This window comes from Xyrauchen texanus, chromosome 38 (assembly GCF_025860055.1).
Source record: "Xyrauchen texanus isolate HMW12.3.18 chromosome 38, RBS_HiC_50CHRs, whole genome shotgun sequence".
In the NCBI taxonomy this organism is placed as follows: Eukaryota; Metazoa; Chordata; class Actinopteri; order Cypriniformes; family Catostomidae; genus Xyrauchen; species Xyrauchen texanus.
The window spans coordinates 28,712,553-28,740,404 of record NC_068313.1 but is presented as its reverse complement, the minus strand read 5'-3'; the positions used below and the strand labels follow the sequence as shown (position 1 = coordinate 28,740,404).

Below are 27,852 nucleotides of genomic sequence, written 5' to 3'. Positions count from 1 at the left end.
CGCTAGCCCCTGCCTGGCCACCAATTTGAAAAACTTCTGGCTCCGCCCCTGAGCATTAAATCAACACTTTCTGCCAGAAGTGCATCAGACATTACGCCAGCATTCTGTCAGATGTATTTTATCAGATGCTGCATTTTCACCTTCCTTTGGAAACAATCATCCATAAACATGTTATTTTCCAGTCAGTCTAATAGGTTTTGAGATTTTTAATGGAAACATATTTTAGTTCTTTGTCGTATAAATGTGTGTAGCAGAATGACCCGCCCATCAAAAGATAACATTTACACATTGTTTAGCAGATATTTCGTCCCTTTTCTTCTGTTTGAAAGTGATAAGAAACATTAAAGATGTTATTAGCAACAGTTTGGTGTTTTGCATATTAATTTTTACTGTACAGCATTTTATTTGCTTACAGATTGTGAAAGACACACCATAAATGTATGGGGGGAAAAAACAAACAGTTTTATTGCCTTTGTGGCAGTATCTGCAAGGTGGTAATGCATTTAACCACAAGAAGTTAATTAGCACTCTCCTTCATCTTTAAATAGACAATAGTACTCAGTTAGCGCATTGATTATTAAAGGTTCAGGTTCATTATGAATGCAGCAGATGACTGTCTTTGCTACTGAAGTCTGTCATGTTCTTATATGTTCTGGTGAAAGAGGCTTAATGATTTGTGATAGCCTAGTATGATTTTATTGGTTCACATAATATGTTGTGTGTGTAGCCATTTTCAGTTAAGCAAAATGCCATGCTATTCTTACTATGCCTGCAGTAGGCATTCTGTATACTGTGCACAGTAGGCATATATCCTGTATGCAAATAATACCCGCACACTGCATGGAATAAAATATTCCTCAAGTATTCCACAATGCAGTGTGCTCAACTAGAAATTCTGCCTCCTATTTAACTTGTTATTTGACTGGACTATGAATATTTTGGATAGTTTTACACAAAGTTGTATAAAAAAATGCTAAATGCTTTTTTTTTCTTCCTAAAAATGATAACTGGATACAACTTTTTAAATAAAAATGCAGCATAATGCAGTCATGTGACAACAGCGTACATAGCAGACCACTGTTTAAATCGTTGCAAAATGTATTGTTTCACAGACTATTTTATAAAAGTAGTAGGTAGCATACAGTGTATACTGCACAGTACTGGTTTATGTAATCTGCTTTTATTCCAATCTGGAAATAGCTCATGTCTTTGTGTGTATCTGTTGTGAAAAGATAGTGCTCTCTTCAGCTTTCTTACTGAACAAAACCACGTTTATTACTGTTTCTGAAAATAAATGCCTATAGTGTATATCTTTTATACATGTTTACAAGTTTTTTTTCCTGCAAGCATTGACAAGCACATTGTATTCAAATATCAATAAAAAAAAATAAAGGAATAGTTCACCCCCCAAATATTTGACACAATTGTCTCATAATTTACTTACCCTCTTGCCATACCAGATATGATTGGCTTTCTTTCTTCTGCTGAACACAAATTAAGATTTTTAGAAGAATATCTCAGCTCTGTAGGTCCATACAATGCAAGTGTATGGTGGCCAGAACTTTGTTCAATAGTTCAAGAGCTTTGATAGGCGAGGGTGAAAAATAGATACATTTTTAAGTCCTTTTTTACTATGGGTCTCCATCTATAACCAGCCTGACCAGCAGGGGCTGATTTGCACAATTATTTGAAAGAAGAATAATGTGGAAGTGAAAGAGAAAATTTATATTTATTGTAAAAAAAAGAATAGAAAAAAATGACTCAAATATTGATCTTTTTTACACCCACACCCAAATCGCATCTGAATACATACATTTAAACATTGGAGTTGTGTGGATTACTTTTATGCTGCATTAATGTACTCTTTGGAACTTAAAAGGTCTGTCCATCATTCACTTATTGTATTGTATGGATCTACAGAGCTGAGATATTCTTCAGAAAATTGCTCTTTGTGTTAAAATAAAAAAAGTCATTCACATCTGGGATGGAATGAGGGTGAGTAAATGATGAGAGAATTTACATTTTTGGGTGAACTATGCCTTTAATGGAGTCCAGCAAAACCAGCTAAGACCAGTAAACCAATTCAGGCTGTTCTATACTGTTTTTTTCCCCAGCAGGGAAGGATGCTTAATAAAGGGGCTTTGGTGAGCAGATGAACTTCTTAAAGATGCCTTATTTTCATTGTGTGCTCTGCATTTCTACAGTTTCTGCATGCCTGGAGCAGTTCAAATCTTGATGACATCGTCACTAGGGATGTGCTGCAGGTGTTGGGCTCTAGGCCTTTAATTTGACAGCACAAGAAACAACCTCATGAATGATAATTCAGCCAGGGAAATCCCACATCCACCCCTAGTTCATCTTCATGATTATTTCATGCCACTGAGCACATTCATTATTCATCATGCTCTCATGACTTTGGATAAGATTTAATCACTGCAGTAAAAGAACCTTCTCCGTTTGAAGCTAGGAATAGTAAATCTTGAATAATGCGATTTACAAAGATTTTCTGTTTTAAGACATGCTAAATATACAACTCTTAACATGCTTTGTGATAATTTGCACATTAGTTAGTTCACCGTTACTGGCGGGTCTTATTTTGTCTATGTACCTTTCATGGGCAAATATTGTAGATTTTCACCACATTTTATACCTCTTTTATTAGTGGTGCTTACTAAGGCAGGATTAGGAATTTCAACAAACCCCTAACCCTAACATTTGCTGCATAACTCAACTTAACACCATTTGTGCTTTGTAAATGAATAATGCTTACAATCTATACAAATTATTATTTATACATGGCACATGACAAATCAGGTTAAAAAATGCATAGACCCCCCCCCAACGTCTATAACATATTCTGGTCCTTAGATATGGTTTGCGTCCTTTTTGGGGATTTAGAGGGTTTGGGGGAAACTTATAGCTCTTCAGTGTAGGAGACAGTCTTGACCTGTTTTGGCTAGACTTAGTGACCAGGTTAAACCAGCTAAGACCATCTAAGACCACCTAAGCAACTTGAGCTGATTTTTAGGAAAAAAAAAAATTCCCAGGTAAGCACTGAATGCAAGCTAGCAACCACCTACAACAGCAACACCTTAGCAACAAGCCAAAACATTTTAGAAACCAAATAGCAACACACTAATATGATGTGTGTTACTCAGAAACATACATTTGTTAATTCACCTCTATATGTTCTGTTGAGGCTGCTACATTGTTTTTTTTTTTTGGTATGTTTTGTTTTTTAACATTGTGACTGTCAAGTCAGAGCTTTTATACAATTCTAATTACGAATGACATGAATATGTGACTGTTTTTATATGTCTGACTCTTGTGATTACGGTAATTCCAACATAGCATGTATCAGGATCAGAAATTAAGGGGGTCTGGGCATAAATGCTACAAAAAATGACTAAATTTACCCTGAAATGCCCTTGTAATTAATTCATCTGTTTTTATTTGTAACATCTGATATTGTTCTTCTTAGTACTCTATTATGGCAATAGTTATACATGTTATGGCATAAATATGAGTTGATATTGGTTAATTCTTAAGGTAAGAGTTAATGCATTCACAATCGTGAGAATTTATATTACTGAATTGATTAAATTAACATATCTGACATAAACAGATAGAAACAGGAAAAATATGCCCTCATAAAATAAAAAAATCCCATTGAAAATTAAATCCAGGAGGCAAATATTGTCCCTCAATTTAAAGGTATTTTCTGACACTGATGTAAATGCACCAACAAGCCCCCATAACACCTTAACAATGACTTGACAATGAAATAGTGTCATAGTAAAAATATAGTGTCTCTCTCTCTCTCTCTCTCTCTCTCTCTCTCATAGAGCACCTTTAAGTTCAAATCTGAGAGTGACCTCCACCTGGAGGACCACCATAAACAAGTGTTATATGATGGGAAATTGGCAAACAGCATCTCTTTCACCTACAATGCCAAAGCCACGGATGCTCAGCTCTGCCTGGAATCTTCACCCAGAGAAAACCCCTCTATTTTTGTGCACTCACCCCACGCTCTAATGCTACAGGTCTGTTTAACGCATTTACTTTAATTTTCTACTCTCTTAGTCCTAAATAAACAGCATAATGGCTGGTGATGTGATGAAATGTTAATCAGATGTTGTGTTGTTTAGCTAATACCTTAAGTTAATGTCAGTGGTTGCCATTTAATGCTAATTATTTGGAGAAACGCATTTCCTCCAAGCTTAGTCATTGGTTAATGTGAGTCAGTACTTTCAAGAACAAATAACAAAACAATTTAACTTGTAGATAATTTCTGAATGCATTGACCGCAACTTTTTAATCCTTTTGCTGTATCCCTTCTATGTCTGAATAGGATGTGAAGGCCATTGTAACTCACTCGATTCACAGTGCCATTCACTCCATTGGTGGTATACAGGTGCTTTTTCCTCTCTATGCCCAGCTGGATTTCCATCAGCACAATGAAGGCCATGTGGAGATTGCTGTATGGTGAGTAACTTCATGCCTAGCATTACATAACCAACTACATTTACAAGCTTTTTTCATGTGATCAGGCTGGATGAAATATGACCTCAGACTTAACAGACTTATATGCTCTGATGCAGTGGTTTATTTGTCCAATGAACTATGCACCTAACTAAGGCTATAGCAAGTATTTCTTTCTGCAATCCTTGGAATTGCCCCCCCATTATTCATATTAGTAATAGATTAATATACTGTAGGTTTTTTCAATGACTGATTCTTAAATTATTACACTTATTACATGTTATTACAGGTAAGTTCAATACAGTTCAGTAATGGATGTTTTTTTGGATTGCAGTTCCACTCTTCTGGCCTTCCTGATGGAGCTGCTGAAGAGCTCTGTGGCAATGCAAGAACAGATGTTAGGAGGGAAGGGCTTCCTGGTGATTGGGTACCTCCTAGAAAAGGTCAGTTTCACTTTTTTTTTGACTGTCACTTCAACATACAAATAGGACTTGTTTTCAAAACTTTCCAAACATTCTGGTCTGTCTTCCATTGGTTGGACAAACACTCATCCAATCAGAATGCTCATAGTTCAGTTGCTGGAATAAAAGAGACATTGTGCATTATTTTTGATGGGCAGACGAATGCTACAGTATTTCTATGGCAAATGTCGGTTTAACAGCGCCATTATATTCCCCTGGTCCATGCGTTTATTGCCACGGCTTACAAATTAATCTGGTGTCATCTAGCCTTTTCTTTTCTCTTTGTCTTTACTCATTTACCGCTGTCACTGCTATTTCTTTATGTTCCCTAGTTCCATCTAAAGCTGGTGCTAGTAAGGATGAGTCTCACTTTGTCATTTTGCAAAAGAAGCTGTAAATCTGGCTTAGATAGCACCTGAGTGATCCTGCTGTCTACTGTCCCATTAACATGTACCTGGCCATCTGTTGCCATCTAGTTTAAACTCACATCTCTCTCATACCACACACCTGTCTGGACCTCAGGTGCCAGCTGAGACTAATAACACACAAAGTCCGTGCAATATTTAGCTGCAAAGTCAAACTATGGGCCTTAGGTGTTGGTTTATTTATTCATATTTTATATATATTTTATTAGTAAACGTGAAGTAGGAATTTAATTAGTTAATTAGTTATAATGTACACTACTGGTCAAAATTTTGGAAACGCTTTACTGAATTTATGTTTCTTGTGATTTCAAAAACCTTTTGATTCAAAGGATTATGCTTACTGTATGTGCTTGAAATTAATTAGGAGGACAAATTTGAACTGGACAAGATGATGTCTAGCATACATATAGATTTGTTTACAAAACACACATTTTAACCGGATGAATTGGATTGGATAGTTAAGGAAATGCAGCCAACAAGTGCTAAGCATTTATGGGAACTCAAATGCATCTCATGCGACACCAATATAAGACATTTTGATATGTTTAATATGTTTTGATCACAACATAAACCCCATACTTCCATTTGTGTTATTTAATTGAAATGACTGGCTTTGCGATGATTCTAAAATATGGAAAATATTAATAAAGAATAAGTGAGGCATCTAAACTTTTGACAGGTAATGTATAGAATATGTTGAACTGAATAGGCAAGTTTTATTGTAACACTTTGTAGTAAGTTTATATGTATTTTTTATTTATTTAGTTTTTGTGTTAGATATTATATTATTTAGGAAACACTTATTTTATAAAAAGTCAAAAGTTGCTGTACAAGTTTAAAGAATGTCACATTTCTTCTACAGTCATCGCGGGTGCATATCACAAGGGCTGTTTTGGAGCAGTTCCTCTCGTTTGCCAAATACCTAGATGGCCTTACCCATGGAGCACCTCTCCTCAAACAGCTTTGTGACCATATTCTGTTCAATGCTGCTATTTGGATCCACACACCCACAAAGGTGAGCCAGATCATGTATTCCTGAAACACGTTTCCAGATATTAAAGGAAGAGTTCACATAAAATTTAAATTCTCTCATAATTTTCTCATCCTTATTCCATTCCTGATGTGAATGACTTTCGTTCTTCTGAACACAAAGATTTTTAGAAGACTATTTCAGCTCTGTAGGTCCATACAATGCAAATGAATGGGTGCCTACATTTTTAAGCCACATTTTCAGCATAAAAGAAATACATATGACCCCAATATCTTCAGAAGCTATATTATAGGTGTGGGTGAGAAACAGATCGCTTTCACCTTCTTCTTGCGTTTTTGGTGATTCACATTATTCATGTATTTTTCCCCCCACATGGGCAGGGAGAAGAATTTCAAGAAGAAAAAAAGACTTAAATATTGATCTATTTCTCACTCAAGATGTCTGAAAATATTATTGTATTGAATTTCTTGCTTTTTGGAGTGTCAAAATGTTGGCACCCATTCACTTGCATTGTATGGAACAAAAGATCTGAGAAATTCTTCTAAAAATCTTCATTTGTGTTCTGCTGTAGAAACAAAATGTCATACATATCTTTGATGGCATGAGGGTGATTAAATGATGAGAGAAATGTCTATTTTAAGTGAACTATCCCTTTAAGTTATATCCCATGAGACATGACAGCAATTATGTGTCAAAGAGCAAGACAAAGAGACCCAAGAGCAGAGGAACAGTTCAAAGGATTTATTAACAATAAATAGCAACTTAAACTGAACTGGCGAAGAATGGAAAACCCGGCACCGGCTGCAGTAGCTGGGGTGAAGCTTGTGTATGCGCGCACGCTGTGGCCGCACAGTGGGCAGATCCGTGAGGACTCTGTGAATAGTGTGTTCATAGGTGAGTGTGTGCAGTGGTAGTCAGGAGCAGATTCGTAAGGAATCCTCCATTGAAGCATAGTGAGGTGCAGAGAACCAGTGCACAGCAGAATGGAAGGCAATCACTCTCCCGGCACGCTGGTAGAGATGGGCAAACAAACAGATATATGAGACAGGACCAACTAGGCAGAGAGTGTGAGTTAAGTTACTTTGCGCCAAACAACAACCTTCACACCAAACAACAATCAACGTAAAGAGATTAAGTAGTAAGTAAATCAGCGGAGAACCAGGAGCTGCTAGTACGCTAATTAGTGGCGTGATCAGCATTCCCCTGGGAACAATCAGTGTTCCCATGGAAACAATGATCATGCATGCCGGCAGTGCCTGTGAAACATGAGGGAGATAAATAACTAACCAAACTGACAAACTCACTGGAGCCATGACATTATGAGCATCTTAGTACGCTATGGTGAGAACTGGTGTCATAGAAACTGGAATAACCTGGTCAGAGGAGCACTGCATGATATATACTGAAGTAAACACTAGGCAGAGAGAATGTCCAGAAGCAAGCACATGGGAACATCACTTTTGTGTCAACAGGAAATCAAAATAAGAACCATAATTAAGAAAATTGACTTTCTTAATACATTTCTGGCTTAATTGAGCATGATTCATTGATGTACATCATTACAAAGTAAAATAATGTCTTTTGTAATCCTTTATCAAAATGTAATAACAAATGTATTTTTGGCAGACATCAAGCATCAGTGAATGTCTTGCCAAATTCTATCATAAATGTGTAACTGCCTACAAGTTTTTTGTTTTGTTTTAACAATGAGCTGAAATTGTTATATTATTGTATTGTCTTTATATGGTCATTTTAATTCATGTCTTAATACACGTTCCTGGTTTTAGTGTTTGTCTTCCTGCCCAATATTTTTTCCCCCTATGTTGAATATCTTGTTTTACCTGGAAATGCATCACAATACAGATGTAAAATAGGATGGAAATACCATTTTGTGTTAACATCTGCCTATATTGGTTAAGAGGTTATTCATTTCAAGTCCTATAAAAAGCAGGAAGTATATAGAATGTATTTTATAGTACCTCAGCTTCACAGTCTGGCAACTGATTTCACTTTAGAACCTGTCAAAAACATAACCACTTTTCTTCAGATAATATCACAGCTTTTAACAAAAGTGCTTTTCTTAAACAGATTGACAATTCACAGTGTCTCTTGAGTATTTGCACCTCTCTGTCATAGCTGCTAGGTAAATTCAGACTGAAGTTTGTTTTGGAAAACTAAACAAAGAGAGAAAATTGTTCCCGCTCTACTCCATAATGACCCATGAAGAAAGGGATGAGGTGTTGAGGCGAAGAGATGCAAGGCTCTGTTTTGCTAACATATTCACTTCAGGTTTTGCACTGCTAAAATACAGCATTGAAATAAAGATGTTGGTTGAAGCTTGCCACTGTTCCAAAGGGAGAGAGAAGAAAAGGAAGGAAATGGAAGGATTGAAGGATGGAAGGAAAGGAATGGAGGAAGGAAGGACGGACGGACAGACGGATGGAAGGAAAGGAATGGAGAAAAGGAATGGAGGGAAGGCAGGAAGGAAGGAAATAAATGAGTGAAATCAAGAGAGCGGCGAAAGAAGGAAAATAATGGAAGTAAAGGAAATGAAAGAAAGAAAGAAAGAAAGAAAGAAAGAAAGAAAGAAAAATTGATGAGGAGGAAAACGGCACACTGAAAAATAGATGTGCAGAAAGCGAAGAGAGATAGGAGACAAAGTGAGAAAGAAAAAAGAGAATAAAATGACATGTGACACTATTTCAGGATAGTGAGCTGCTAGGACTTCTTCAGTAGACAAACCAACCTCATTTCCTCCAAAGAAGTGTTGTTTTCAAACAGCCATTCCACCAGACCAGTTTCAGTTTCATGTTTTCTACCCTCCCCATCATCCTCCCTGGGCTGAGTGGAGCCTGTCTGCATAAGTGGATTTTAATTGCATGAGCTATACAACTTCATCAGCTTGTTCTACCCTTCAAGGTTTTCCATCAGGACTGTCACTGTTCACTATTGACCTACTACTCACAAACGAACCCCAGAAATGTTTGTCTTTGTGACTTTTCCCAAAAGTACACATTGCGCCTGTTTTTCTTCTTCTTATTCTTCACTTAAGTTGCTTTTCTCTGGTCTTGTTAACCATGCCAGAGGTCCAACAGAAATCCATCAAGAATACTATTTAAATAGTAATATATAGTAATCTTCATATTTTTGTACTCTTTCCTGAAGAAATGGTAACCATTTGTGTGCGTTTCTTTTCTGCAGGTCCAACTCTTGCTGTACACGTACCTTTCATCAGAGTTCATTGGTACAGCAACCATCTACAACACCATCCGTCGGGTTGGGACTGTCCTGCAGATCATGCACATACTGAAGTACTATTACTGGGCCGTTAACCCTGCCCACACCAGCGGCATCACACCCAAAGGCCTGGGTCTGTACACACTCACAAACACCCACATATTCTCTTACAACTTGGGTTGAAAGCAAATAATTCTTGCTAAACTGTTATATATTGAATATAAAATTATCACTTTATTTAGACACCAGAATCAAATTAATTCACATGTAAGCAGTTTTTTCAGGAGGGTGGTCTAAGTCGAAGAAACTGTCTGCAACTTCTTATAATGATATAATATCTCTGCACGGTTGATTTACATAAAACTCTCTTTTACTAAGTCTCATGTGTTCCACATCAATCAAACTCATACTCTGTTTAAAGATGTCAGTATGAACTCTGTGTGTACTCGCATAGTCACATGGACCTCTCATGGACCCTTTCTGTCGACTGCCACATCCACAGTTCACCCAATCACTGTCACCTCCTGATGGGAAATGGCACTTTTGAATCAAACTGAGCTGTGTGTCTGCTGATCCGTTTCCTTGAAGTTTGGCACAATATGTCTTCCCCACCCTTTCAAACATGTTTTAAACCCCCTAAATAGAGGTATAAAAGTGCTCAGTGGAGTAATAAGCGATGAAAGCTCCACTTTGTCAGAGCCAATAGATCTAGCAGTGGGGGCTGCATTTAACATGGCTCACCCTGGACCATTGAGGAGAACTGGTCTTTTATGGCTGAAAATATACCATTCTTTTCATTTGTTGCTCCCTTTTACGGCCCCTTTCCACTTTTCTTTTTCATATAACATGGCTTTTAACTCTCTCTCTCTCGTAACATACAGTCTCTTCCTCCTCTCCTCTATTCTCTTTGTTCTCTTACTTATCTCATGTCATACCTTTCACCATCCTCCTTACAAAGATTTCCTGCAAAGCTGAAATCATTCACAGATAGAGTTCTTTTTGACTTATGTGCACTAAATATTTCACAGATACTCCCTGAATAAACCATTCATTTTGTGGTCAGGAGTTGATGTTTTATACTCTTGAACTTTTTTGAACAATTTTGTTGTTTGTTAAAGAACTCAGAGGCAAACATTGCATCATGAGAGGGTTTTGCATAAATGTACTGTATACGCAAAGTTCTTTTTTATTTGTATTTCCCCTTTCACAACACACATCATTTCAAAGCCGCTTCACAGAAAATCATTCATTAATAGAAAATTAAACTGTAATATCTATAATGTCTATAGAGTAATTGTGTAGTTTGATAAAATACGATTGTGAATTGTGCTTAAAAATAAGTAATTCAATAATAATTGTATTTAGAAATCCAGTGAGCAAGCCGAAGGCAACTGTGGCAAGGAACTGTGAGATTAATTACTAATGTTTTGAAGTTCATCCTGGATTAACTGCAGAAGTTCACATAGATGCATTGTCCTTTGTTAGTTGGCTGATGAAGGGTGTGGTTGGCAATTCATTGATAGTCTATGTATTCCATTATAATAATAATATAGTGTTATAATAGTGTAGTCCATCATTAGACCGAGGTGATGCAGTCAGAGATCAGTGAGGTGCATCGCAGTAAACCTGGCCGGTAATTTCGGTGAGGTCTATCCTAAATCCAAGGCATATGAAGTATCCCATGTCTTATGGTTGGAGTTGGGGTCAGTTCATCCTCTGAAGTCCATCGTAATAGACTGAAGTGATGTTTAGCTGGCACCGGCTGCATTTAGTCATCATCACTCAGAGACATGTAGCAGTGGAGTCCAACACAAAGCAGGAATGGTGCTGGATCCAGCCGGTTCTTGTGACCTCAGGATATGAGTCCCGTGGTTGAGACAGGGATACAAATAAAATAATATTAGCATAGATGCCATTCAATTTATTGGAGAATTATAAATCATGCTCAATATTTCTGGTTCTGGCAGACCTAACTAAAGCAGCCTAATTGTGGGCTGAAGGATAAATTAGGTGTTAGGAGCCAAATATGAAAAGGATCTACCTCCTTTTGTGGATTTTGATATTCTAGGAACTATTAACAGGACAGAATTTTGCGATCGTAATGAACTTGAAGGAACATAGTGTGTAAGAAGATCACTTAAGTACTGCGGAGCTAGACCATTCAAAGCTTTGTACGTAGTTAACAGAATTTTAAAATCAATACGGAATTTAACAGGTAGCCAATGTAACGATGATAAAATGGGGCTAATATGATCATATTTCTTGGTTCTTTTTAGCACTCTGGCTGCTGCATTTTGAACCAATTGAAGTTTATTTATTGATCTTGCTGGACATCCTCCCAGTAATGCATTACAATGATCTAGTCTTGAGGTCATAAACGCATGAATTCATTTTTCAGCTTCAGCAACAGAGAGCATGTGTCGTAATTTAGCAATATTTCTTAGGTGATAGACTGCTGTTCTACAAACATTGGTAATTTGATTTTCAAAGGACAGATTGCCATCAAGTCAGTAACCTTAATGAGCAATAGACGAGGAGATACAAAGGAATTGTGGAATTTCACACTCACAGTGGGACACAGAAATCAGATTCTGCTCTTATTTCATTCTACTTGAACTGAAACTTCATGTGATTTTTTTTGGTTTACCCACAAATAATTCTAGGCAGAACATAGCTAAATCTGCCATAGATTAGTGGTTAGCAATACGGTGAGTGAGTAGCATGGGTCGTGCCAGTGATGCTGTCTTTTGTTTTGAAATTAGGTCCCAATTTCTCATTTCGACCTACTAGTGGTGATTTTTCCACTAGAAAGTCCCTCACAGCAAAAGTTCACTAAAATTGTCTATTTTGTAGCAAAATAGTGGTAATTTACAAGTTCAGTCAGTGATTTTTTTTGAGGAAGTCAAGATGTTGTAAATAATATGACCTTATTTTCTCACACATTAAGACCATACTTTTATTTTTGTCCTTAAAGGAATGATGCATATAGAAGTAAAGCTCAGTTGAACGCAGTCGATTACCACATCAATAATTCTGACTCACCTCTTAGAAAGTAAAGCAAACAAAAACGGTGTTTACATGCCCTTACAATGGAAGCCTATGGGGCAAGGCATTCCAGAGGGCAGAAATGTGAAGCTTGTATTTATGTTAAAGTGATAATATTAATTATTCTGTTTTTTATGCTGCAAAGATGCTGTTGATAGAGTTTCTATTGAACACAGAACATTCATTTAAGCCACAATAAAATTGACTCACTATCTTCTCTGGAAAAGCCTTTGCAATATCATTGGAAATTGTGTTAAGATCTTCTCTTACCGTGACTAGCTAATAACTATTCCCAAGGGCTCACATACAACACTGCATAATTTATTCAGATAGAGATAGACAAAAATGGATATCTAAAGAATGAAACCTAGTACGCTCATACAACCATTCACAGTGTATTAAAATTGTATTAAAAGTAAAGAAGATGAAAGACAATCTTATCTTGAAAATCCGCTGGCAGAGATGAATACACCATCATGAGCCTCACAACCTTTGCAAATCACAAAGAAACCTTCAAACACGTATTGCATTCACATCAGGGGAAGATGTCTTAAAGAAGCTAAAGTGTGTAAAATAATTTATCTCTTGCCTGCTAAGTATGTAATTGCAGCCCTCAATTGATTTATTCATCATTTGTTAAACGCTGAAGTCTTTTTTTGTCTTTTTCCACAAAGGGATGCATTATAAAGAAAACAGCAGTGGGACATAATTAAGTGTTCAATTACTGCAACAAAGAATGCTTTTAAATTGGAGCAACATCAGCTAGCCACTCATCCTATAGTGGCAAAACCTCTCTCACTTTCCCTCTCTCTAAATGCAAGCAAACCCTGGTAAATTAAAGTCATGCATCACTCTAGCACACTGTTTTACAGCACAGTCTTTCCTCACCAGCCATGAGAAACATCAAAATAGTCCCCTAAATTATGATCAATGGGGCCACATGGGGAGAGAGTGGACAGTTTCCGTTATCTTGGCATACACATCTCACACGATCTGTCATGAACCTGCCATATTATCAACATGGCGAAGAAGGTCTGTCAGCGTCTTTACCACCTCAGGCACTTAAAGGACTTTAAAGTGACCTCTATAGTGCTAGAAAACTTTTACACCTGCACCATTGAGAGCATCCTAACAGGAAATATCACAGCATGGTTTGGAAACTGCACAAAACAAGATAGACTGGCCCTACAAAGAGTGGTGCAATCAGCTGAGCGCATCACCCACATCAAACTCCTGGATCTGCAGTCTATCTACAGCAAACGATGCTGGACCAAGGCCAGGAAGATCATGAAAGACCTCAGCCATCCTAATAATGGACTCCTCTCTTTGTTGCAGTCAGGAAAACGCTTCCGTTCCCTGATGGCCAAAACAGAGAGAATGAGAAGGAGCTTCTTTTCCCAGGCCATCCGTGTCCTGAATCAAGGACAACACCAGGACTAGCTTCACTATTCAACACCACACACTTGAAGCAATATTACACTCTATCTATCTATGTAATTTTATTGTAATCTGTGCGGAGAATAGTCGTACATGTCGTACTATGTTTGTTTGGTTATGTATGTGACCAATAAAACTTGAAACTTGAGACTAAAGGAATAGATTATGTAATGCTCACCCTTGTGTTGTTTCAAAACCTGTATGATTATCTTTCTCTCATAGAACACACACACACATTTGTATATACTGTGTACACACACACACACACACACAGTTTATATACAGTATACTCAGTAGATGTACACATTTTAGAAATGTTTTTAACTATTGTAACTAATTAATGAAAGTGAATTGTAACTGCTGTTGTCAAGCTCCAAAACTTGACAAAACACACCATACAAGTACTTTATTTGACATGTGTGCTATAACAAGTCTGTTGAAGTCATACCAATGTGGGAATGACATCTGAGAAATAATAGAGGAAGGGAAGACTTAAAGGAATAGTTTACCAAAAAAAAAAAAAGAATTGTATGACTTAATTTATTCTGCAGAGCACAAAAAGATGTTCAGAAGAATATCTCTGCTCTGTAGGTCCATACAATGCAAGTAAAGGCAAAAAGCACATAAAGGCAGCAGAAAGGTAATCCAGAAGACTCCAGTTGTTTCATCCATGTCTTCTGAAGGATCCTAATCCTGCTCTACACCACCACCACTCCACAGAGATGTGGAGTGGTGGTGGTGTAGTGGTCTAAGCACATAACTGGTAATCTGGTAATCAGAAGGACGCTGGTTCGAGCCCCACAGCCACCACCATTGTGTCCTTGAGCAAGGCACTTAACTCCAGGTTGCTCCAGGAGGATTGTCCCTGTAATAAGGGCTCTGTAAGTTGCTTTGGATAAAAGTGTCTGCCAAATGCATAAATGACAAATGTAAATGTAATCCATTTTGGTGAGTACAGACCAAAATTTTACTCCCTTTTCAATACATTTTGCCATTGGAGTCTCGAATTGAGCATGAAACCATGATCGCTAAGGAGACTACTGATGTCAAGATGTATAAGGAAAAAGGATTAAACCAATGGAGTCTAATGGCTTACTTTTATTATGCCTTTATGGGGTTTAGAGCTTCAAAGAATTGGTCACCATTCACTTGTGTTGTATAGACAGAGATATTCTTCTAAAAAGACTTTGCTTGTGTTTCGCAGAAGAAAGGTCGACACACAAAAGTCATACACACATGAGGTAAATGATGAGAGAATTTTAATTGTTTGGTGAAATATTCCTTAAAATTTCTGTTTGCTATACACACAAAGTTATCATTTGGCTTTAGAAGGCATGGAATATAGTGCTTGAATCTTATGGACTATTTAATTGGTGCTTTTTCTCATTTTTGGAGCTGGGCAGCCCCTGGTGCTTTCGTTGTATAGAAATGATCACCATGGACATTCTTCACAAACTCCATGGGAAAAAAGAAAATAAGTCATACAGGTTTTGAACATCATGAAGGTAGGGGTTTTTGATTGAAATATACCTTTAAGTATGATCAAGCTCACAAAGATAATCAATTTTGTTCATGTTTATCCAGTCTAACAAAGAAAACACAACTCAAGTCCTGCTCTTTGAAAGTGTGTAAATGGAATGTAATGAAGATGAGGATATGTTAAATAAATATAATTCATTAAGTTGTGCACTGCACGTAATTATTGCACAATGGGGTGGCTATAACTGTTCATGAGATGGATAGCCTGAGGGAAAACACTGTTCTTGTGCCTGACAGTTCTGGTGCTCAGAACTCTGAAGTGTCGGCCAGAAGGCAACAGTTCAAAAGGTAGTGGGCTGGGTGATTGGGGTCCAGCGGGATTTTTCCAGCCCTTTTCCTCACTCTGGAGGTGTACAGTTCTTGAAGAGTGAGCAGGAGGCAACCAATAATCCTCTCAGCACTCCGAACTGTCCTTTGTAGTCTTCTGATATCCAAAGCTGAACCAAACCAGTCAGTTACTGAAGTGCAGAGGACAGACTCAATAACTGCTGAGTAGAACTGTATGGGCAGTGCCTGTGGCAGGTTGAACTTCCTCAAATGTTTTGAGCGGGTTCAGCTCCAGGTTGTTATGATTGCACCAGTGAGCCATCCGTTCAACCTCACTTCTGTATACAGACACATCATCATCTTGGATGAGGCCGAGGACAGTAGTGTCATCTGCAAACTTCAGTAGCTTGACAGAGGGGTCCTTGTTGTTGGTATACAGGGAGAAGAGCAGTGGGAAGAGCACACATCCTTGGGGGGCACCATCTCCATCATCACTCTCACACACTATGTCCCATAGTTCCATTTGGATAAGGAGCTTTCATTTATTTGCCCATGGTAAGGACAATGCTCTGTGTAGGGGGCTATGAGTGTACAAATGTATTGATTTACTGTTTGATGTAATGCCAGATTCATTACCCTTTGCAAATAAGAGATGGCATTTGCAGTGAGCGTTTCTATTCCGATTCAATTAAAAGATGCAGGAAACTGTTATTAAGTAAAAGAGATATCAGTCATTCTGTTGATCTGTTTAGTTTTTCTTTTATCATGACTGTGCTCTTCTAATGAGGTCAGGTAGACAGGCAAATTCATTAAGAATCACATTTTTGTTTGAAAATAAACTTAGGTTTCCTATAGTCTTTGGGTGTTTGCTAATGAAATGGCATATTTATTATTAGTTTCAATGCTGTGATAAGCAGTTCAGATTAATGTGGGCTGTGGAATAATCAATTTTGTTTTGAGTTTTTTTTTTTATCAATTCTCTTTGAGAAAGACAAATAAAAGATATAATGTTGATCAGGAAGATAGACACTTTGTATAAGCAGACAGCATGTTGGCCATCTAGGTAATAGTCTATGATCTCATCTACAATATACATACACGAGACAAAGAATTAAGAATTAAGTGCACATTCAGATTTTTAACCTAAACTTAGTCATCTGTTTAACTGAAAAAAGTAACTTTCGAAAGATATACACGTCTGTCACGTTCCTGTCTTGTCTGTCCTTTGTAGTCTTTGTAGTTTGTTTCACCCATCATGTTTATGTCATGTTTCCGTGTTCTCTGGTCCGTGTTTTCCGTTTCACCTGTCACCGATCATGTTCCATGTGACGTTTTCCCTGTTGTCCGCCCTGAGTCTCACTGTCCGTGTGATAAACCACAATTCCCACAATTCCTGGCCTCTCTCACTGCCTGCACTCCTCATTGTTCTCTGCAGATAGATCCTCGTCCTGTGTCTGCCTTCATCCATAAACGTGACAGAAAGACCGACCACTAATGGATCTAGCAGCGGTTTTCCTCGAACTGGCCCGGGCGAACTTTATCATCCGCGAGTACTCATGACTCTTCTCCACGGTCGCCATCCACACCGGGTTCGACGACGACGCCCTGAAGACCATCTACTGGGTCGGATTACCGTCATCCCGGCGGGGAGAGGCGCCGGAACCCGGAGACCACCTGTGGAGGGAGTACGTGAGTCTCGTTTTGAGGAAACTTGCGCCCGAGGAACCACCCCTCGTGATTCCGGCTGTCGAGCCTGAGCCCTTGCCTACCCGGATCGATGAGCCAGCACTGCCAACTTCTTCCGCCCGGAGGAGGAGGAGAAGGAAAGCCTCCGCTCTCCAGCTCACGTCTGCCACGGTCAGCGAGCCAGCGCCCACGCCTGCCACGGTCAGCGAGCCAGCGCCCACGCCTGCCACTGTCAGCGAGCCAGCGCCCACGCCTGCCACGGTCAGCGAGCCAGCGCCCACGCCTGCCACGGTCAGCGAGCCAGCGCCCACGCCTGCCACTGTCAGCGAGCCAGCGCCCACGCCTGCCACGGTCAGCGAACAAGCGCCCACGCCTGCCACGGTCAGCGAGCCAGTGTTGCCAGCCTCGACCGTCCCTGAGCCAGCGCCAGCAGCCTCGACCGTCCCGGAGCCAGCGCCAGCAGCCTCGACCGTCCCGGAGCCAGCACCAGCAGCCTCGACCGTCCAAGAGCCAGCGCCAGCAGCCATGACCGTCCCAGGGCCAGTGCCAGTAGCCATGACCGTCCAAGGGCCAGCGCCAGTAGCCAGGACCATCCAAGAGCCAGCGCCAGCAGCCAGGACCGTCCAAGAGCCAGCGCCAGCAGCCATGACCGTCCAAGAGCCAGCGCCAGCAGCCATGACCGTCCCAGGGCCAATGCCAGCAGCCATGACCGTCCAAGGGCCAGCGCCAGTAGCTATGACCGTCCAAGGGCCAGCACCAGTAGCCAGGACCGTCCAAGAGCCAGCGCCAGCAGCCAGGACCATCCAAGAGCCAGCGCCTCTCAAGCCTCTCGAGCCTTCCAGGGCTCCGCCTCTCGAGCCTTCAAGGGCTCCGCCTCCCAAGTCTCTCGAGTCTTCCAGGGCTCCTCCTCCCGAGCCTCCCAGGGCTCCGCCTCTCAAGTCACTCGAGCCTCCCAGGGCTCCGCCTCTCAAGCCTCTCAAGCCTTCCAGGGCTCCACCTCCCAAGTCTCTAGAGCCTTCCGGGGCTCTGCCTCCCGAGCCTCCCAGGGCTCCGCCTCTCAAGCCTCTCGAGCCTTCCAGGGCTCCGCCTCTCAAGCCTCTCGAGCCTTCCAGGGCTCCGCCTCTCAAGCCACTCAGGGCTCCGCCTCTCAAGCCTCTCGAGCCTTCCAGGGCTCCACCTCTCGAGCCTCTCAAGCCTTCCAGGGCTCCGACCCCTCAAGCCTCTCGAACCCTCCAGGGCTCCGCCCCTCGAGCCTTTCAGCGCTCCGCCTCTCGAGCCCCTCGAGCCACTCAGGGCTCCTCCCCTCAAGCCTCTCGAGCCTTCCAGGGCTCCGCCTCTCAAGCCTCTCGAGCCTTCCAGGGCTCCACCTCTCGAGCCTCTCAAGCCTTTCAGAGCTCTACCTCTTCAGCCACTCAGGGCTCCGCCTCTCGAGTCTTCCAGGGCTCCGTCTCCAGAACCTCCCGGGCCTCCTACGGCTCTGCCTCCCGAGTCTCCCATGGCTCCGCCTCCCGAGCCTCCTATGGGTCCACCTCCCGAGCCTCCTATGGGTCCACCTCCCGAGCCTCCTACGGCTCTGCCTCCCGAGCCTCCTATGGCTCTGCCCCCAGATACTCCAGAGCCTACCGGGTCTTCGCCTCCGAAACCTCCCATGGCGCCACCTCCCTCGGCTCCGCCTCCAGAGCCTTCCAGGTCTCCACCCCTAAAGCCTCCTACAGCGCCACCTTCCTCGGCTCCGCCTCCCAAACCTTCCTCGGCTCCGTCTCTGAAGCCTCCCTCGGCTCCGCCTTCAGAGCCCTCTATGCCCTCGCTTCCTTCGACTCCGCCTCCTGAACCTCCCTCTGTTCCACCTCCAGAGCCTCCTTCAGCTCCACCTCCTGAGCCTCCCTCGACTCCTCCTCTAGTGGTTCCCTCAGCTCCGCCTTCTGAGCCTTCTACGCCATCGCCTCCCACGGCTCCACCTCCAGGGTCTTCTGCGGCCCTGCCTACGCCTCCTTCGGCGACGCCACCCAAGTCTTCGACTGCTCCGCCTCACGTGGCTCCGCCAGCTTCCCCAGTGGCCACTCCTCCTCCCAGGCCCCCTGAACCGGCCCTTGCCCTACGGCCACCTCCTAGGCCACCTAAACGGGCCTCTGTCCTGTGGCCAGCTCCCGGGCCACCCAAACCAGTCCCCAAATTGTGGCCGCCTCCCAGACCACCTAAACTTGTCCCTGCTCGGTCGATACCTCCCTGGCCTCCCAAGCCTATCCCTACCCTGTGGACGCCCCCCTCTCGGCCTCCCTGGTCTGCCTGTCTGCTCTTTGTGCCCCCGAGGACTGCCTAATTGCCCCTTGTGCCCCCGTGGACTGCCTAACTGCCCCTTTTTCTCCCATGGACTGCCTAATTGTTCCTTGTGCCTCCTTGGTTTGTCTCTGTGTCCCTTGTGCCTCCTTGGTCTGTCTTTGTGTCCCTTGTGGCCCCTTTGGTCTGTCTGTTTTCCCCCTTGTCTAGCCCCCCTCTCCTTGAACCTTTGCTCATTTTTTCTATTCCTTTTTTAGGACCGTCTGGAATCCGGCCCTTTTGAGGGGGGGCTATGTCACGTTCCTGTCTTGTCTGCCCTATGTTCTCTGTTTCACCCATCACGTTTATGTCATGTCTCCGTGTTGTCTGGTCCGTGTTTTCCTTTTCACCCGTCACCGATCCTGTTCCATGTCACGTTTTCCCTGTTCTCCGCCCTGAGTCTCACTGTCCGTGTGATAAACCACAATTCCCACAATTCCTGGCCTGTCTCACTGCCTGCACTCCTCATTGTTCTCACCTGTGTCTCATTTAGTCTTCATTGTGTTTGTGTATATAACCCTGTTTATTTCTCCATTCCCCTGTCGGTCTTTAGATGTTGTATGTAGATGCCTGATGTCCATGTTTTCCGTTGTTGTTTTCGCCTCTGTTATCTCCTTGTCTGCCATCCGTGTTCCTGTTAACTCCTTGTGTGCCTTCCGTGTTTTTGTTTACCTTTTTACCCATCGTGGATGTTTTCCTTTGTTCGTGTTTTTGTATTACCCTTTGTTTTGTTTCAATAAACCAGATAGATCCTCGTCCTGTGTCTGCCTTCATCCATAAACGTGACAACGTCATTTTTAATATATGTTTTAACATAACTATATAATGACCTTTGTAATCTCGAGTTTGGCTTTTTTTTTTTTTTAAGACAAGGAGTTAATAGTAAAATATATTTTTGTGGTAATCAACATTATTCCACAAATGCTGTCGATTGAGTTTAACTTGTATTTAACCCTGAATATTCCTTTAAATTATTTAAATTATTTTAGTACACAGATATATTTGTGCCTATGTACAAATATCTTGGCTAAACCAACATTTTAATTGCATGTATTTAAAAAAAAAAAATTGTTGAACCAGATTATTAAGAAGCCAACAAGTGGCTTTTAGGTCACATAAGATTTCCATTTGTTTTATTTATTTATTCCCCCCTTTTTCTCCCAATTTGGAATTCCCAATTCCCAATGTGCTCTTAAGTCCTCATGATGGCATAGTGACTCGGCTCAATCTGGGTGGCGGAGGATGAATCTCAGCTGCCTCCACGTCTGAGACCTTCAACCCGCGCATCTTTTCACGTTGAGCGTGTTACCGCGGAGACAGGGCAAGTGTGGAGGCTTCACGCTATTCTGCATGGCATCCACACACAACTCACCACAGCCCCACTGAGAGCGAACCACATTATAGTGATCACAAGGAGGTTACCCAGTGTGACTACCCAATTTGGTTGCTCAGGAGACCTTGCTGGAGTCACTCAGCGCACCCCGGGATTTGAACTAGCGAACTCCAAGTGTGGTAGCCAGCGTCTTTACCACTGAGCTACACAGGCCCTCCATTTGTTTTATTTAATATTTTTGATGACTTAACTATTGTTCAACAATGTGTAAAATTGTAATAATAAAATTAGCGTTGTATTCTATTGCTGTCATTTTTAATGAACATTTAGCAGAATTCAATCATAAGCAACTGGACTTGTTGCTCAGTTTGTTTTGGAGAAATGGACAAATAAAAACTGGACATGTTTTTTTTTGTTGTTTTTTTTTAAATAAATGGAAAAACAAGCCCAGTTGCTTATGATTGTACTCTACCAGCCTTTCTGTGATATACTGTACTTGATGAATGAAAACTTTATAGACGTCACTTTTTTAAATTGCAAGTCACTGTTATAATTTGAATAGAGAAAGAAAGACATCTTAAATCATGTAGTGTTAATAATTCTAGACAGTTTTATAAGGAATGAGACCTGATGATTAGACCTACTTGAGTTGAATCTGTGCATATGACAGATGATAAATTTGTGCTTCATTTCATATCAATACTAGGACCATCCCTAATATAACTGCAAATGAAAAGCTGTCAGACGCATTGACACACATTCACACACACTGTAAGAGTGCTTTAAAATGAAGCCAGCATCGATGTTACTGAACTGTGGTCTGTGAAACTCTATAGCTGTCTTGTATTTTGGAGCAGCTTCCTGAAATTAATAAGGTCTTGGCCTTTTTCTGAGAGGACTCTGACCTCTGTGACCCTCCTCTTGGCTGGCAGAGGCTGCTGTCCGTGCCATGACTCCATACTGAGTAAAAGCGAGACAATATCTCTTAGCTCTGAATTTATTTCCAGCATCTTTGAAACATGACAGTTTTATTGTCGGTTTGTAGTAACAGTTCCTTTATGGTTCCTGTGTTTGTAGATGGTATGCGGCCTTCACAGAAAGAGATCACCTCACTCAGAGCCTTCATGCTGCTGTTTCTCAAACAGCTCATACTCAAGGTAAGCTGCTGTCTGGCCCTTACCATACTATCCAGTCTCATGTCATGAAAATATCATGACTGAAATGGCCACTGTTGTCCGAAACAAGTGAGTTTTTTTAAGGTTAATGTTCTATCCAGTCCAAAACGACCTCCCTAACCTTATCCTTAAACCTAATCCTAACCTTAGTGTTATAAAAATAAAAAGAGACCAGAAAAAAATAGCTGAAGTCACCATGTTGTTTGGTGGTGCTACTATGATACTTTTGGCTCACGTGTTGACTGTTGGCTTTTCTGGACTCTTACCTGCTCGACCCGCTCTGAACGGGATTCGAACCAGCATGGATGGCGGGAACACTAATGAGGAGTCAAAAGGCAACAGCCTCTAGTGTCAGTCGCTAGTTTACACACACACCACAGCTATCACGTACCAGCTGGTTCCCATTGCTTTGGCAGGTGTTATCCTTCATTTACCAGCCCTAGCTGTTTACAATTTTCTAACATGACCGTAAAAAAAAGTGTACACTTGTTCAGACCAGTGCTCGTATATCAAGTAATCTGTCAGCTTGCCAAGGAATGAACAAACAACAATTAGTTCTCAAGCTGCCTGTGTTTTAGCAGTAATGTGAATCGTGTGATTTCATCAGCTGTGCACAAACCAAACAGTTCATTGTGCTTTCCAAATAATAAGAGACAACTTGTTAAAGTCAGGACCCAAATTCACTATGAACAGTAATTTGTCCAAAAATCAACAGCCTTCCTGTATTTTAAACATTTTATTTTTCATAGTATGTCAGGATGCTGGTGGCAATTGTAATAGTGTAGCCTTGGAGTGCAGTTTGTTATTTAATAACTGTATATTGCAAAAGATTGGTCAGATAGCACTGTTCAGCATTTTGATGTACTAAAGCGTCATTTTTCGGATTCATCAGGACCGAGGGGTTAAAGAGGATGAACTTCAAAGTATTCTCAACTACCTGCTGACCATGCAAGAGGTGGGTCTACCCCATATTACAGTGTTCCCTCAGTAAACTATTTGAATCAGACAGAATTATCTATTTTAGAGGAAGGAATTTCTATTAATTCACTTTCTTAATTGACTCCAATCCTCTGCTCTGAAGATCTGGCTGTCAGAATTTCAAAGCAGCGACTCAGGGGTATTTACATTTGGTTACTTCATGTGTTTTTACTGATCGGATTGCTATCCGATTTAATAAGCACATTTCAATTACAGTTGTGCCACGTCAGTTTCCGCCAAATGGATATAAGTCTGATCTTCAATTCACGCGCTATATGCAAATAAAAACAGTTGACTTCCATGATTATGCATAATCCAAGTGACTTTGAACGGTGCATGTTGTGTATTTTTCCCCTCTGGGCTTGTCGTAGGATATCTCCATGTGTGTCAACTGCACTCATTGTCAGTGCTTAGTTTCAGTTTTATTCAACGAACTACATCAAATAAATTAAGGGAAAAGTTCTACCTCTTTAAGTAACTTTGAGAAACTTTAAGAAACCTGCATTAGTTTCTTTATTTGGTATTATTTATAGCGCAACACAAGCCCTATGCAAATACTGGTACAGCTGTTACGTTTCACATTTTCACTATGCTGACGTAGCTCTTTTTGGGCGAGTAAAGTTTGCATAAGTGGCTTGAACAGACAGATGCATTTACACTCTCTCTGGAGGTGGTTTGAATCCTTCTCAAATCTGCCTTAGAGACCTTGTCTTTTTATGATAGGACAGCAACCCAAGCAGCAAAATCGTGTGGAGTGACCAAGTCTAAATATCCCCAATGACTTCAAATTGCACTCAGCTTTCTGCAGTTTAGATATAGATTAGTAATAAATTACACTTTTTACAAAGGACCTAGCTTTAGGCTATCATCTGATTACCATTCTGAGTAAAAGGCAAAAAATTACATAACCACATTTTAAATATTACTATTGTCATAACAATTTACTGGTAACTGAAAACAGATTTGAGTATAAAGGCTTTCAAATGTTTTCTTTTATTTTTATTTTTTACATTAACATTGGATGAAAAAATTATTGTTCAACTTTATTTAGCAAGGTTAATACATAAAACAAGAATAAACTATTTGCCAATGGGGTAAGAAAAATAAACTTAATTCAAAGGATAAACAATTAAATTTTCTAACCACATTGGCAAATAGTTTCAGATCTTTAAATCAAATGTCTCGGGTTACATGTGTAACACTTGTTCCCTGAAAAAAGCGGAACGAGATGCTGCGCTTAGCAAAAGCGCAGTATAATAGTGAAGCTTTTTGTAAAGGGAACAATAAATGTCACTAAATTTTGTTAGATTTATCTGAAAACAAGACTTAACATCTTACATGTGTACTTTTGCTTGTCATGTAAGTGTTTCTTGTTTTTAGAATGTTTAGATATATTTCCTGGACAATATATCAGTAAATAAATATATACAGCACATACAATACATACATACAATAAAACAGGTTTTAAAGTTTTGACACACTTGACTGAATTTGGCACAAATACAATAATTGATCCTAAATAAAATAATAATAATAAAAAACATTAAAAAAAAGAAATGTAATATATTCTGGCTCTTATTCAAAAAAATGTATTTAATTGTAACAGAAGTAGCACAAGTAACAAAGAATGAAGAGGTCTCTTTAAACTTTTTACTGGTACTGAATACTTCCTAATTTGAATGAGATGCCAGAGGATTGCCTTAAATGTTCTGGACGTGTGTTTATGTGTTAAACTCAATTCAGGATGAGAACCTCCATGATGTTCTTCAGCTGCTGGTGGCCCTCATGTCTGAGCACCCTGCCTCCATGATCCCTGCCTTCGACCAGAGGAACGGCATCTGGTAAGTCAAATTTTATTATATTTCATCTTGTCTCCCATGATGGAGTTTGCCGAGATGATAGAATCATGAATTATTCAGAAGACTCTACATATGAATTTCAATATTTCCATATTTATTTTTTTGACAAGAGGAATCAAGCTCAGACCCTGTGTGTCAAGCTAATAAAATATAGATGGATTTGATGGAGTTATTTTATTTTTGAAGTTACGGATTGTGTTTTTGAGTCACTGATATGACTTTGATGAACAACTTCATGGTGGTTTACACAATGCCATTTCCTCTCGAGTATTACATTTTATTATCTGCCGATTTCATCTGCCAGCTGCCACATATTACAGTACATAGAAAAAAAATCTTTTTGGCACTGACATGCGCACAATTAAAATAACACACACTGTTTCCATTGATTTAACACAATATGAAGCCTTTTAACTCATCCTAATCCTTTTTTGTTCATTACATGTCATTTCTTTCTAGGGTAGTATACAAACTACTGGCTTCCAAGAGTGAAAGTATCAGAGTACAGGCACAGAAAGTTCTGGCATATTTCCTCAAACACTTAGGCCACAAGTGAGTACATTAGCTCTTCTTTTTCCAGGAGACGTATTACTGTATGTGTATTACATATATAGTAGTACAATTTAAGTCTTCCAAGAGCAGGTCACAAGGACAAATTCTTTATTAATAATGTTGTAGCAGTTTTCTTGTTGTTTGGGAAGGAGGAAACGGGAGTCGGCTTCAGCGAACCACGTGAGTTTATTTACACACTGTCTGAACGTAACACAAAAAAAACAGTGCGTCCCATGAAATCTGCTGCTTCTCAGCCTGGCAGTGAAACTCCCAAAACACACACTGCACTCTACGTGCCACTCCTCCTCTGGTATCTGGCTCCCTATAATACCCCTCGAGCTCTCAATGCAAAATAGGAAACAGCTGTTAGAAATAATTCCCTCCAGGTGAAAATCCTTACCACTTTAATCTGCAGAACTTGCTCTCCTTTCACAAACCGACACTCGACCACGGCCTCACTCCTTCATGGAGAGGAAATCCTCAACAGCCATCTGTGCCCCGGCCTGTGGACCACCTCAAATTTAAAAGGCTGAACAGCCAGATACCTACGGGTGAGCCGCACGTTGGCATTCTTTATGCGATGGAGACAATGGAGTGGGGCATGGTCTGAACAGAGGGTGAAGGCCCATCCCAGGAGGTAGTACTGAATGGTCAGGACCACCCACTTGATAGCCAGACACTCCTTCTCGATGGTGCTGTACTTTGCCTCTCTCACCGAGAGTGTCCGGCTGATGTACAGCACCGGACACTCCTCCCCCTCTATCACCTGGGACAACATGCCCCCCAACCCCTTGTCTGACACGTCAGTCTGTAAGACAAAAGGGAGAGAAAAATCAGGAGAGTGTAAGAGTGGCCTGCAACAATGTGCAGCTTGTGTAAAAGCTCCTTCCACTGAACCGGATCTGGTTCTCCTTTTTTAGTGAAAACAGTCAGTGGGCTGGTGATGACCAAATAATTAGGCACAAACATGCGATAATAGCCAGGCAGCCCCAGGAACTGTCTCATTTCCTTTTTGGTTTTGGGTCTTGGACAGGTCGCAATCGCCGCAGTTTTATCAATTTGGTGCCACACCTGGCCATGACCCAAGTGGAAGCCCAGATATCGTACTTATTCCCATCCACACATATTCCCCTCAATAAAATTTTAAATGCCAGCCAATCTGTGCCCAAAATTAGTGGATGGGTGAGGCGGGGACTAATTGCCACCTCTATTCTATGCTTTTGCCCTTTGAATTGAATAACGATTAAGGGGTAATCATGCTTTCGAGATACTCTACACAGAAATTTTACCTTTCAGTTGTTGAATGAATATGTGTGTTGGGGTTTTGAGAGTGTTTATGTATCTATCTATGTATATCTGAATATATGTGTGTTACACAATACAAATATTTGTAAGCTGCCTCCAGAGGCAGCATTTTAAGATATCATAAGCACGCACCTGATGCTCAGGCTGTTCCAAACATAGGCAGCATAAGATACCTAATTTTGTTCAAATTTAAAAAAACGATTTTCTTAATTTAAACAAAATAATCCAAGGTAGTGGATGAAACAGGGGAAATGTTGAGTATACATAAGAACACCTATTTCATTCAGTTGAAAGTATTGATAAAAAATGAGCAATTCTACCAAGTATTGGTGTGTGCACATTGTATTTATTTATATTTCTATACTTATTAGTATACTACATTATTAGCTTAGCAACATGCTAACATAGGGGTCAATTCGTGATTCAAGCCTCACAACCATTTCATGTGTAGAGCGTTATATCAGTGGTGCACAGAATTGCTGCCTATGTAGAATGTTGCAAATTAGTCACTTATGAGGCTCCATCTCGGTTAGGACGCTGCCTTCTTAGGCAGCTGCCATTGTAGACAATAGACAGCAAGGCAGCTAGAGCCTTAGTACGATGTTAAATCAGTGTATGTGTGAGGCCATTTTCCTTAAATTAACAGTTATAGCAACATAAAGCCCTGTCTACAGACTGCATCTTTAAGGCCATCAGACCTTTTTTGTTAATCTCCCATTGACATTTGCAGACTTGCACTGCAGTTAGCCTAGAGCTTACATAAA

General features: G+C 40.6%; 1 protein-coding gene across 1 annotated transcript in view; it reads left to right on the top strand.

The window, feature by feature from the left end:
• The window catches only part of LOC127631541 (neurobeachin-like), a 351,059-nt gene that overhangs the window by 97,914 nt on the left and 225,293 nt on the right, over positions 1 to 27,852 (top strand). Inside the window, exons 9-17 of the mRNA XM_052109693.1 lie at positions 3,846 to 4,043; positions 4,352 to 4,485; positions 4,817 to 4,925; positions 6,231 to 6,383; positions 9,561 to 9,729; positions 22,297 to 22,376; positions 23,287 to 23,349; positions 25,116 to 25,213; positions 25,691 to 25,783. Of these exons, the coding sequence (XP_051965653.1) occupies positions 3,846 to 4,043; positions 4,352 to 4,485; positions 4,817 to 4,925; positions 6,231 to 6,383; positions 9,561 to 9,729; positions 22,297 to 22,376; positions 23,287 to 23,349; positions 25,116 to 25,213; positions 25,691 to 25,783 (1,097 nt within the window). The remainder of the gene's footprint in view (positions 1 to 3,845; positions 4,044 to 4,351; positions 4,486 to 4,816; positions 4,926 to 6,230; positions 6,384 to 9,560; positions 9,730 to 22,296; positions 22,377 to 23,286; positions 23,350 to 25,115; positions 25,214 to 25,690; positions 25,784 to 27,852) is intronic.